Raw genomic sequence first — 12606 nt, 5'->3', positions numbered from 1 at the left:
GTATTGCATTTTGTGTATCAATTTTATTTGATCAAACTACATATGCCAGAGTGCATACATGGTACAACTTAATGTTTATATAGAGTAATATACATTTTTTGAGTAATATATTTTACACTACAACAAAAACTCGACTTCCACTAAAACTAAATTAAAAATAGAAAATTCTCAATGTATGTAAGGTAACTGAAGTTCCTTCATATTATGGTCACTATAGTATTTGTGTGACGAAATATATCCTATACTGAAACCTTATGTGATGAACGGTTAATTGGGTTGAAAGCCTATCGCCTACACGAGGGTCATTAAGGCAGCATCTCGCCTGTGCACCACCAGTTAAGAATATTTAAATCCCTGAGAGACCTACACGTCTCAATGTGTAAATTCCTATTACCTCAACATCGTCTACGTTTTATGTAATATACGAGATTCTAGGTGGTTATAGCACTCACAGTATATATGAAATTTCTTCCACAGTTAAACAGTTTATATAATATTACCTTCTCTATTTACATTTTCCAAATTCAGGTTTGCATCGTCACATTGTGAATTATACTTCCATTTGTCAGGTGTTATATACTGCTGATTATACTTCCATCTCTCAGGTATTATATATTGCTGATTATACTTCCATCTCTCAGGTGTTATATACTGTTGATTATACTTCCATCTCTCAGGTGTTATATACTGCTGATTATACTTCCATCTCTCAGGTGTTATATACTGTTGATTATACTTCCATCTCTCAGGTATTATATACTGCTGATTATACTTCCATCTCTCAGGTGTTATATACTGTTGATTATACTTCCATCACTCAGGTGTTATATACTGCAGATTATACTTCCATCACTCAGGTGTTATATACTGCTGATTATACTTCCATCACTCAGGTGTTATATACTGCTGATTATACTTCCATCTCTCAGGTGTTATATACTGCTGATTATACTTCCATCTCTCAGGTGTTATATACTGCTGATTATACTTCCATCTCTCAGGTGTTATATACTGCTTATTATACTTCCATCTCTCAGGTGTTATATACTGCTGATTATACTTCCATCTCTCAGGTGTTATATACTGCTGATTATACTTCCATCTCTCAGGTGTTATATACTGTTGATTATACTTCCATCACTCAGGTGTTATATACTGGTGATTATACTTCCATCACTCAGGTGTTATATACTGCTGATTATACTTCCATCACTCAGGTGTTATATACTGCTGATTATACTTCCATCTCTCAGGTGTTATATACTGCTGATTATACTTCCGTCTCTCAGGTGTTATATACTGCTGATTATACTTCCATCACTCAGGTGTTATATACTGCTGATTATACTTTCATCTCTCAGGTGTTATATACTGCTGATTATACTTCCGTCTCTCAGGTGTTTTATACTGCTGATTATACTTCCATCACTCAGGTGCTATATACTGCTGATTATACTTCCATCTCTCAGGTATTATATACTGCTGATTATACTTCCATCTCTCAGGTGTTATATACTGCTGATTATACTTCCATCTCTCAGGTATTATATACTGCTGATTATACTTCCATCTCTCAGGTATTATATACTGCTGATTATACTTCCATCTCTCAGGTGTTATATACTGCTGATTATACTTCCATCTCTCAGGTATTATATACTGCTGATTATACTTCCATCTCTCAGGTGTTATATACTGCTGATTATACTTCCATCTCTCAGGTGTTATATACTGCTGATTATACTTCCATCACTCAGGTGTTATATACTGCTGATTATACTTCCATCTCTCAGGTATTATATACTGCTGATTATACTTCCATCTCTCAGGTATTATATACTGCTGATTATACTTCCATCTCTCAGGTATTATATACTGCTGATTATACTTCCATCTCTCAGGTATTATATACTGCTGATTATACTTCCATCTCTCAGGTATTATATACTGCTGATTATACTTCCATCTCTCAGGTATTATATACTGCTGATTATACTTCCGTCTCTCAGGTGTTATATACTGCTGATTATACCTCCATCACTCAGGTGTTATATACTGCTGATTATAATTCCATCACTCAGGTGTTATATACTGCTGATTATACTTCCGTCTCTCAGGTGTTATATACTGCTGATTATAATTCCATCACTCAGGTGTTATATACTGCTGATTATACTTCCGTCTCTCAGGTGTTATATACTGCTGATTATAATTCCATCTCTCAGGTGTTATATACTGCTGATTATACTTCCATCTCTCAAGTGTTATATACTGCTGATTATATATCATATATTTTACTGTGATCGTTGTTTCCTCTTGTCAGTGATAATTTAAAATTCTCATTCTCACTATTACTGTTTTTCTATTATTTACACCTCCTGTGCTTACCATTTTCTTTTCATTACTTTAACTAGCCTGTGTGTAGTATTATCTTATTATCTCTTATTATCAGGATAGTTATTTTGCATTTTAGATGATTCGTTTATTTTTTTACATTTATTTCTTTTCGTTATCACATTACATTTCATGTTGGGTTTGAGAATTTCTCTTGCATTCCAATTTAGAATTTTGTGGGGAAATTCCTGATTATTTTCGTTTTGCTTCTCCATCCTCAAGCCTTTCCTTCTTTTTTTCTGTATTATTATTATTATTATTATTATTATTATTATTATTATTATTATTAAAAAGCTAATCCCATAAAAATAAACTAGTAATGGTGAATGTTTATCAGCTGACATCATCTCCGTTACTTACACTTGTATGTTTGATTCTAATTAAGTGTTGTTTAATGAATATCTTATTGGGTATAAAGCCTATCTGCTACTCGAGGGTAATTAAAGCTAAATGTTACAGGTTCATCAGTCAAAAATATTTTAATCCCTAGACTAGGAATTAAAGTAATGTTTCAGAGCAGAGACACTTAAGAACAAATGCCGCTTTCATCTTTTTTTTTTTTAATTTGCCATTTTAATCGGCATGTTTTAAATCCTTATCTTTCTCTTTCCATCAATTTTTGTCGCATCATTTTCCGCCGTTTTCGCTCTTTCTACCATCTTATCTTCCCTCTCGATTCTTTCTGTCTTTTCATCTTCTCTGCTTTCTCACCTCTTGCACCATTCTTTCTGCTCCTCGTGTCCCTTGCCTCTTTCTACATTTTTGCTGTTCTTTGTTGCCTCTCCTCCTTCCTGTCTGCTCTTCTTCCTCACTTCGTCTCTCACTTCTTACTGCCACAACACGATCTCTTCTCCTCCATGGCGCAAACTTTTAGCGCTGAAGCCTGGACCTCCACATCTTCCGTGGTCATCATCTGTCTGTGGAAGAGGAACAAGTGTATAAGACACCAGCAAGTGTATGAGACACTTCAACAAGTGTATGAGAGACACGAGGGATAACTTCGAATATGAGAGCATTGGAATATATTAGAATATACCAGGTGTAGGCCATTTAAATCAGTTCGAACTAGAATGATGTGAAATGAGTTGTAGAGGTGTGGGAGTGAGTTGGTTATATGTGGGAGCGAATTGAAGTGTGGGGTGTTAGTTGGAGGGATGTGGAAATAATTTTTTCTAGGGTTCAAGGGTTGGTTGGGTATGGGTGTGAGTTGCAGGGCTGTGGGAGTGAGTTAGATGGGAGCGAGAGTGAGCTACTCACCTGGCCAGTTGAACTAGGGCTTCCATGACGCCAGTGCCACTCTTGCTAGAGGTTTCTACAAAGGAGGCACCGCAGTCCCTGGCAAGGCGCTCTCCGTCCGCGCTGCTGACCGTACTTCTTCCTTCTGCAGCGGCACTCACCCGCAGGTCAGCCTTGTTCCCGCAGAGCACCACTGGCACCCGAGAATGACACGCCTCCTGTAGCATGTATGAAAGATGGTCAGAGTGATAGAGAGGATGAGAGAGAGGGTGAATACATTCATAAGTATGCACCCCCCCCCTCCAACACACACACAAGCTCATGGAGCAAGGAGAGTGACCTAGTAGCGACCAGTGAAGAGGCCGGGCCAAGAGCTGTTACTCGACCCCTGCAGCCACAATTAGGTGAGTACACACAAAAGTCAAGAGTCACTTACGTCAATACTCTGGATCCACTGACGAACGTTAAGAAAAGAACGTTCGCTGGTGACGTCGAAGAGCAGCAAGACTCCGTCTGCTCGACGAAAGTACGTCTTAGTGATGGAGCGAAAACGTTCCTGACCTGCGAACAGTCACAACGATATTAAGGCTTTTGTTTGTTTGAGAGAAAGAGAGAGAGGGAAGAGAAGAACAATATATGAGCAATAACACACACACAAAACAACCGCAACTCACCAGCTGTATCCCAGAGCTGTATAGCGATGTTCTTCTCGTCCACATTAAGGGTTTTCACCTTGTAGTCAACACCTGGAAAAGGTAATCAAGTTATTACAGCAGCACCTGGGGAAAGTAATCAAGCAATTATTGCCGACTGTCAGGGCAGTGTTGCCTGACAGTCTACCATATAGCGAGTCAATGGGTGTGCAGCAGTTAGTTTTTTGTACTCTATTTCTAACTATCCTCTTTGTAGCAGAGCACCTACGAAGAGAAAAGACTGTCCATTGGAGTTTGGTCAGGTCAGTGTTGTTAGGTTGTAGTTGAAGAGGACTTTCTTCAGATTAAGCCCCAGAGGGCTACTAACCCAGGGTAATATAAGAAAGTCAGGCAGTGATATATATCTATTGGGGTCTATGGGTCCTCCTCCCCAGGGTGCGACCCACTACAGTCGACTAATTTGGAAGTAGCTGTGTCCTGCTCGATAAACAGAAACAGGAAGTGTACGTTGATGGATCAAGGCCACCCCTGAGCGAAACGAAGTGCTCATAAAAGTTTGTTCAGCATACTGTGACTTTATTCCGATAGCTGTCAATGCCAGTAGTACTTAGGTACTTGCAACTGTAAGGAGAATTGCTAGAAAGTCTCCATTCGCCAGGGACTGATCCCGAGTTAACTCGGCTGTAAGCTAAATGTGCCATAAAGTCATTTCTATAATCACATCTGAATGAGTAAAGTATTTGTCTCATCCGCCTTGCAGAACTCTGTCAGCAATCTGTCTGTCGTGTTGACAGGTTTCTGCTCCTCCCTCATGGACTGTCTTGTGAGAGGACTTATTGTCTACAGGCATATTTCTTAGCAACTTACCGAGGGTCGAGGCAATATTAGTGACGAAGCAGCCCCTGCATAGTCGAACGATGAAAGTGGACTTGCCCACAGCCGCGTCTCCTGCAAAAACCACTTTATAGGTCCTCTCGGGTGGTCCCAGTGGGTCGTGGCTCGCGGTCTGGACCCCTGCCTGAGCCTGGTGCTGGGGGCTGGGGGAGGGAGACACTATTTTAAACTAAGAAAGTGTCGATGTTTAATCAACTTGTACAATATATTTCCAAGTAGAATAAATCATGTTAAGGTTTTAACATTTATTAAAGAAAAAAAAGAGCGAGATGTTGAAGTAGCGAACATTGGCATTTATAGTTTGTTTTTTTAAGCGCTAAATGATTCCTACAGATTTAGCGCTTCCCTACGACTATATTAAACTTCTATGATTTCCACCAATAAACAGCATAATTATGGTACACACTCACTTTAATTAAAACAAGTACTGAAAAATAAGAATCGAGAAACAAGTATTGAAAAATAATGATCATTAGTAACTAGATTTTGGATTGATAAAGAAAGGAAGGAGGACAAATGGGGGGATGAAAGAACAGAAAAGCTGAAATACAAGGAACAAGCGATGACGAGAAGATTATTATTATAATCAAGGGGGAAGCGCTAAACCCGGAGGATTATACAGCGCCTGGGGGGGGGATGTGGAAGGCATTCAGGCTTAATTCGGGGAACTGGAGCACAGATCCAATTCCCTAAATCAAGAGCCCCTCACCAACATCAAGGAACCTTCCTTGAGGGGATGACGAGAAGAGATTACAAAACAATGAAGATAAAGATATCACCATGGCAACAAGTTGTCACCATGACAAGACATCACCATGGCAACAAGCTGTCACTATGACAAGACATCACCATGGCAACAGTATATCACCATGGCAACGAAACTGTTTTCCATTCCGATTAAACAGGTTTCGACGATGCTCAACTGACAACTTTAATCTCAGTTTATCAAAGAATAAGAGAAAAGCAATCTGACTGTTGGAACAAGATGTGATCAATGTTGCCAGATAATAACGATGAGAAACGCCGAGGAGTAATGACTATAAAAAACGATCACAAAGAACGACCAAGAATGACCACAAAGAACGACCACGAACAACGACAACGAAGAACGACATGGAAGAATTACCACGAAGAACGACAATGGATAATGACCATGAAGAATGAACGCCAGTGATGAACAAGAGAGAGAGAGAAATCGAGGCCAGTGGCTTCTACCACCGTCAGACTATCACCCACCTAGCTCCGTGTCTGTGAGTGTTGAGGGCTGTGAGGTGTGCCGCCCCTCGAGGCCTGAGTGGAGGTGTGCTGATCTCCAAGGTAGGTGGCGGCGTGGGCGTTACCGTTGGCGTGCTGGCCACATCACTTGGCCTCAGGGTCATCTCCTGCACCACCTCCTGTGTCGCTGGCAGTAGCGAGCCAGACTCAACACTCAACAGCTCCTCCTCCAGCTGGTGGAAGTGAACGGGTGTGGTCAGTGTTTCAGGACTCACGAGGCATACATGCACTAGACACGAAGAACATTTTGTTCGGGTTAATAGTCGGGGATAACTTAATAAAAATAAAAAGTCGTGTCATTAGTCTGATTCATTTCTTATGGGCCCTTTTCTAGCAATAAAAAGTTCTAAACTCAATTTAAAACACTAGGCACTATGGACGGGTGAACACCTTTCTAGCCAGAGCCATGAGAAAACTGGCTGAAGGAATAACAAGGCACAATACCGTAATTGGGACAATACGCAAATAACCCGCACACAGGAGAATGAAACTTGAGACGACATTTCAGTCCTACTTGGATCATTAAGCAGTCACATCCTCAGTGCCTGAGAGGATCTAACCAAGCAGGCAGCTCCTAAAGATAGTACCACCTGCAAAGGAGGTGGGGGGTTCACTTTCTGGAGTTACTGACAGGTACCACACACTGACAGTGTCAACCACTGGCGTAACTTACCGACAATGGACCTTCATTCTCTGACAGCTTCAGTTCGTCCTGAGTGTTGCATCCTTCCTCAGTCATGTCTGGTAGCGTAGACACTCCGGAATCTGTAATAAACACCATGGAAACTTGTTTTTAACATTATCATCAAAAAATAGCCTGTTTCCCTGAAGGTATTCAAAGAAACCGGTTAGCCGGACTTGAGTCCTGGAGGTGAGAAGTACGGTGCTTGCATAATTATCATTAGACGTTTGTTTTATGTGAACATGTGTTCTTCAAAAACTATATGCTAAAACAGGGCAAGTAACCTACATCGAGGCCTCATTTTCCCTTTAGAACAATATTAAGAATATTTATTTTCTCGGAAACAGGAATTAGCCATCATAAATCTAAATGTATATTCAGTTAAAGTAGAGGTGATAGTTTAGCTTCATTTGCCAGGATAATATCCCATAACTGATTTGTGTTTTTGTCAATTGACGATTTTAATGAATAAATGCTGGAGTATCCATCCTGGTTTACCTGATTCAGTAAATATCTGCTTACTAAAGCAAAGTTTTCCTCCTAATTAACGTCATAGGTTCACTACATAGTGTCCTAGGTTGGCTGGTATATATATATATATATATATATATATATATATATATATATATATATATATATATATATATATATATATATATATAATGTCGTGCCGAATAGGCAGAACTTGCGATCTTGGCTTAAATATCAACGCTCATCTTGCCATATAGGACAAATGAAAATTTGTGTATGGAATAATTTCGTCAAAATCATTCTGAACTTAACGAAAAAAATATATTTCACTGTGTTTGTTTAGTATTAAATTATTGTAAACAAATCTAAAATATATTTAGTTGGGTTAGGCTAAAATAAATTGCTCTTGTTATAATAAGGTTAGATAAGTTTTCGAAGATTCTTTTGGTGCAAAATTAAAAATTTTTACATTAACATTAATGAAAAAAATATATCTTTAAATGTATAAGAGAAAATTTTCGAAAGGACTTAATTTTAAATGAGTTCTTTCTAATTAACCAGTTTTACATATTCGGCACGACATATGTATATATATATATACATATATATATATATATATATATATATATATATATATATATATATATATATATATATATATATATATATATATATATACACGGAGGTACCACCTCTAGAACTTTACAGGGGACCCTCATCCTCAGAGAAGACGAACGTACATCGGGGAAAACTCAAGGTTCTCCCCGGAGCTGTTTGAATATTTTCATCTCTTTCCACCCCCTATATATAATATAACATGATATTTTTATTAGACAGAATACATTGACAGAAAACACAAACATGAATACATTGGTACAATGTATCAAAGGTTATGAATCTCCTCCGGCTCCTACGAAGCCGGACGCGAGCCCAGTATGCAGCATGCATTTTCCCTCTGAATGGCCACGCTGAGGCGCTGGAACATGAAAGTGGCTAGTGGCTGCCCTTGGGTCCCTGGTGGTGTCGAGGAGTCTGGAACCCAGTTGTTTAAGGAAACGTGTGGCATTTTTTTCCCATGATCCCAAGGTCTGTGATCCCACTCCCCTCAAGGAAGGTTCCTTGATGTTGGTGAGGGGCTCTTGATTTAGGGAATTGGATCTGTGCTCCAGTTCCCCAAATTAAGCCTGAATGCCTTCCACATCCCCCCCCCCAGGCGCTGTATAATCCTCCGGGTTTAGCGCTTCCCCCTTGATTGTAATAATAATAATAAATGTGATCCCACTGGGATAAATTGATACTGTTGGCTTATGTCCCTGTACTTGCTGATCTTGTACTCCTCCCTGTGGTCAGCAGCTCCTCCCTGTAGCCCGACACTGTGATGGATATAGGTGTCCGCCAGTGTGGACACACAGGTATAGTCCCATGCTAAGAGCTTGCCATTCTTCCAAGGGTAGATGGTGATCCCATCGGGGCAGTTTGCTGGGTTGTGGGTATTGTGGGGCTGCCTCTCGGCTGGGCATCCAGCTGTAGCAAGGGTTCTCTTTATGATGTCGTTGACCTTATTGTGTCTTGCATGCCAGCCCTTGGTTTTGGAACAGTTAAGACTATATAGACCATATTGGTCAGTTTGCGCATCGCAACAAATGCATGTATATTCCGTGTGAATTGGGGCGTTTCCATTGCCGATATGGGAACTGTTTGGAGGAAGTCCCCGGAGTGAGGTGCACTCACAGCTTGGAGACGGGCAGTTTCCCTGTCTGATGTTACAACCTTGAGCATGTTGGCAAGCACCTTTTCAGCGATGGGGCCATCCCAGCTTGACTGTAAGCCAGAGCTGCACCAGAGTTTGGTGATGGAGCAGCAAGAGTCTCCCATTCAGTGATGGCACTGGCACAGTTAGGGTCCTCTATTCCTGCTGAGTCAATGAGGTTGTCAGGAAGAATTTGTCTTATTAACTCGTCGATGCTATATATATAATATATATATACATACATATATATATATACATATATATATATATATATATATATATATATATATATATATATATATATATATATATATATATGTACATATACTGAGAGACTTCTCTTTCTGTCGATGTGTAGAAGCTATTGGATATCCTAAGACTTAATTTTATATATATTAAGGCTTAAAAACATTATGACATTAATAAACAGATGAAGTTTTTCCATCTGTTTTAGTCGTGAACAAAGGTGATGTAATATAAAATATTGTACTTAGAACTGAAAAACTGCAATAACCATGATGCACGTCTACCTTCCACCAACACTAATTATTAAGAAATATTATACTAATTAATGACAGTTCATTTAAACTTTGTGTTCCATAGGCTGTCTCTCACCAAATTTTCATTTTTTTTTCATCTTCCTGATCATTAGAATGGAAAGCTAAAACTTACCGAGGTCGTCCATGAGTCGTCTGATGCCATACTTGAGGGTGCCATCACCTTCGAAGGGTGAGAGCACAGATGGGAGGGGAGACCGAGAACGACTGCAAGAAAACCATGTTTTCTATCATTGTATTAATGAATAGTTAATTTATCTTAAGAAAAATTAAAGTAAGCTGGTGTTAATGCTGCCACTGTAAAAAAAAATGATGCTTCAAGCAAAATTAATCGTATTAGATTCAAACAAAATTACCCTAGGTTAAATTCTACATAATATATATAAAACAAGCGTGTAAGTTGCAAATTATGTTTTATTCAACACCGGCCATCTTCCACAGAGTCAATGTGACCCGAAAAGAAAGAGGAAACACTTTGACCGTCACTCTTTCAATCACTATCTTGCCAGAAGTGAGCAGACATTACAGTACAGATAACCCTCTGAACTGCATCATCTCCACACCACTTTCAGAGTCCAGGTACCGTGTTTCAGCCTATATACAAGGCTTTAATAAAAACTTATTTATCTCTTACATGCATATTACATAAGCATCTGTCTGGATGTTCATATGAACATATAAATACATGACTCCTTGTGAGAGGACCGACTAGCACAGAAGTTTCCAAAACTAAAAATTCTAGACATGTGAGAGGACCGACTAGCACAGAAGTTTCCAAAACTAAAAATTCTAGACATTTTTATAAGGAAGGAAAAAAATAGTGAGGAAGCTACATAACAACATGAACCCATCAACTGTGAGCTGAGGAAATCATTAGCTACAACAAATAGCATATACTCGGTATTACAACGTAACTCACATAATTGTTTATATTCAGATAAAAAGTTGAGCTTCCATTCACTGCTTACTCGAAGCAACCGAATGAATCAATTATTATCCACGATATTATGTGTTAATATCATAGGGTACTGAGAGTGAGTTATGTGTGGATCAGGAACAGGCATGAATAAACAAGAAAATTAGGCACAATACTGTGGCTGGGACAAGTCACACAAAACACACACACTAGGATAAAGCACCTAATAGGACGTTTCAGTCCGCCCTGAAACATTGTGAAGGAACCTTATGACGACGTTTCGGGCGGGTTTAGTGCTCCCCCATGATTATGATAATAAATAATCCTATGTGTGGGAATTTGTTTATTGTTCTGGTCAAGGTATGTATTGTGCCTGTTTATCCGTTAATGTGAAGTAAGATGGTTTTAATGTGGTAATTGTCCGAGACAGACCGAAACGTTGCGTCTAATGTTTCCCATGTGCGGGTTATAGATGAAGAGTGATGAACATGGAGGACACAGACTTGTCTGCTCACCTTGAGACCGGGGAGGAGACTGAAGAGACAGACCTGTGGAGGCGAGACTCTGTACACACGCTGAACTATGGTATTGTCGTGAAGGGAGTTTCACATTACTCCCCTCACCCCACGTTCTCCTCACACCCCGTCCCCTCGTGTTTCACATTACTCCCCTCACCCCACGTTCTCCTCACACCCCGTCCCCTCGTGTTTCACATTACTCCCCTCACCCCACGTTCTCCTCACACCCTGTCCCCTCGTGTTTCACATTACTCCCCTCACCCCACGTTCTCCTCATACCCCGTTCCCTCGTGTTTCACATTACTCCCCTCACCCCACGTTCTCCTCACACCCCGTTCCCTCGTGTTTCACATTACTCCCCTCACCCGACGTTCTCCTCACACCCCATTCCCTCATACCCCGTTCCCCTCGTGTTTCACATTACTCCCCTCACCCCACGTTCTCCTCACACCCCGTCCCCTCGTGTTTCACATTACTCCCCTCACCCCACGTTCTCCTCACACCCCGTTCCCTCGTGTTTCACATTACTCCCCTCACCCCACGTTCTCCTCAAACCCCCGTCCCCTCGTGTTTCACATTACTCCCCTCACCCCACGTTCTCCTCACACCCCGTCCCCTCGTGTTTCACATTACTCCCCTCACCCAACGTTCTCACACACCGTTCCCTCGTGTTTTACATTACTCCCCTCACCCCACGTTCTCCTCACAGCCCGTTCCCTCGTGTTTCACATTACTCCCCTCATCCCACGTTCTCCTCACACCCCGTTCCCTCGTGTTTTACATTACTCCCCTCACCCCACGTTCTCCTCACACCCCGTTCCCTCTGTTTCACATTACTCCCCTCACCCGACGTTCTCCTCACACCCCGTCCCCTCGTGTTTCACATTACTCCCCTCACCCCACGTTCTCACACCACGTTCCCTCGTGTTTCACATTACTCCCCTCACCCCACGTTCTCCTCATACCCCGTTCCCTCGTGTTTCACATTACTCCCCTCACCCCACGTTCTCCTCACACCCCGTCCCCTCGTGTTTCACATTACTCCCCTCACCCCACGTTCTTCTCACACCCCGTCCCCTCGTGTACACCCCTCCATCTCCCCCCCTCTCCCACACACACACATACACATTTATCCTAGACATATAGTATTAACTATTATGATTTATATAATACGACATAATAAGACAAATTGCAAGTCAGGAGAATACTGAATACCAAAATCTCACTACAAGTAGGAATATTTACGGTAAAAGCTTTTCA

The 12606-nt window shown here is 40.7% G+C and overlaps 1 protein-coding gene across 1 annotated transcript in view; it reads right to left on the bottom strand.

Annotated features, from left to right (window-relative positions):
* Positions 1–1968: 1968 nt before the first annotated feature.
* The window catches only part of LOC128687779 (ras and EF-hand domain-containing protein homolog), a 44409-nt gene continuing 33771 nt past the window's right edge, over positions 1969–12606 (bottom strand). Inside the window, exons 9-16 of the mRNA XM_070083678.1 lie at positions 10028–10119; positions 7126–7217; positions 6414–6625; positions 5151–5320; positions 4305–4376; positions 4067–4191; positions 3652–3848; positions 1969–3311 (exon numbers count right to left, since the gene is read on the bottom strand). Coding sequence (XP_069939779.1) covers positions 3215–3311; positions 3652–3848; positions 4067–4191; positions 4305–4376; positions 5151–5320; positions 6414–6625; positions 7126–7217; positions 10028–10119 — 1057 coding nt within the window. The 3' untranslated portion in view covers positions 1969–3214. The remainder of the gene's footprint in view (positions 3312–3651; positions 3849–4066; positions 4192–4304; positions 4377–5150; positions 5321–6413; positions 6626–7125; positions 7218–10027; positions 10120–12606) is intronic.

Source organism: Cherax quadricarinatus, chromosome 10 (genome assembly GCF_038502225.1).
Source record: "Cherax quadricarinatus isolate ZL_2023a chromosome 10, ASM3850222v1, whole genome shotgun sequence".
NCBI lineage: Eukaryota > Metazoa > Arthropoda > Malacostraca > Decapoda > Parastacidae > Cherax > Cherax quadricarinatus.
Note: the sequence above shows the minus strand (reverse complement) of the source record. Positions and strands in the feature narration are given on the sequence as shown.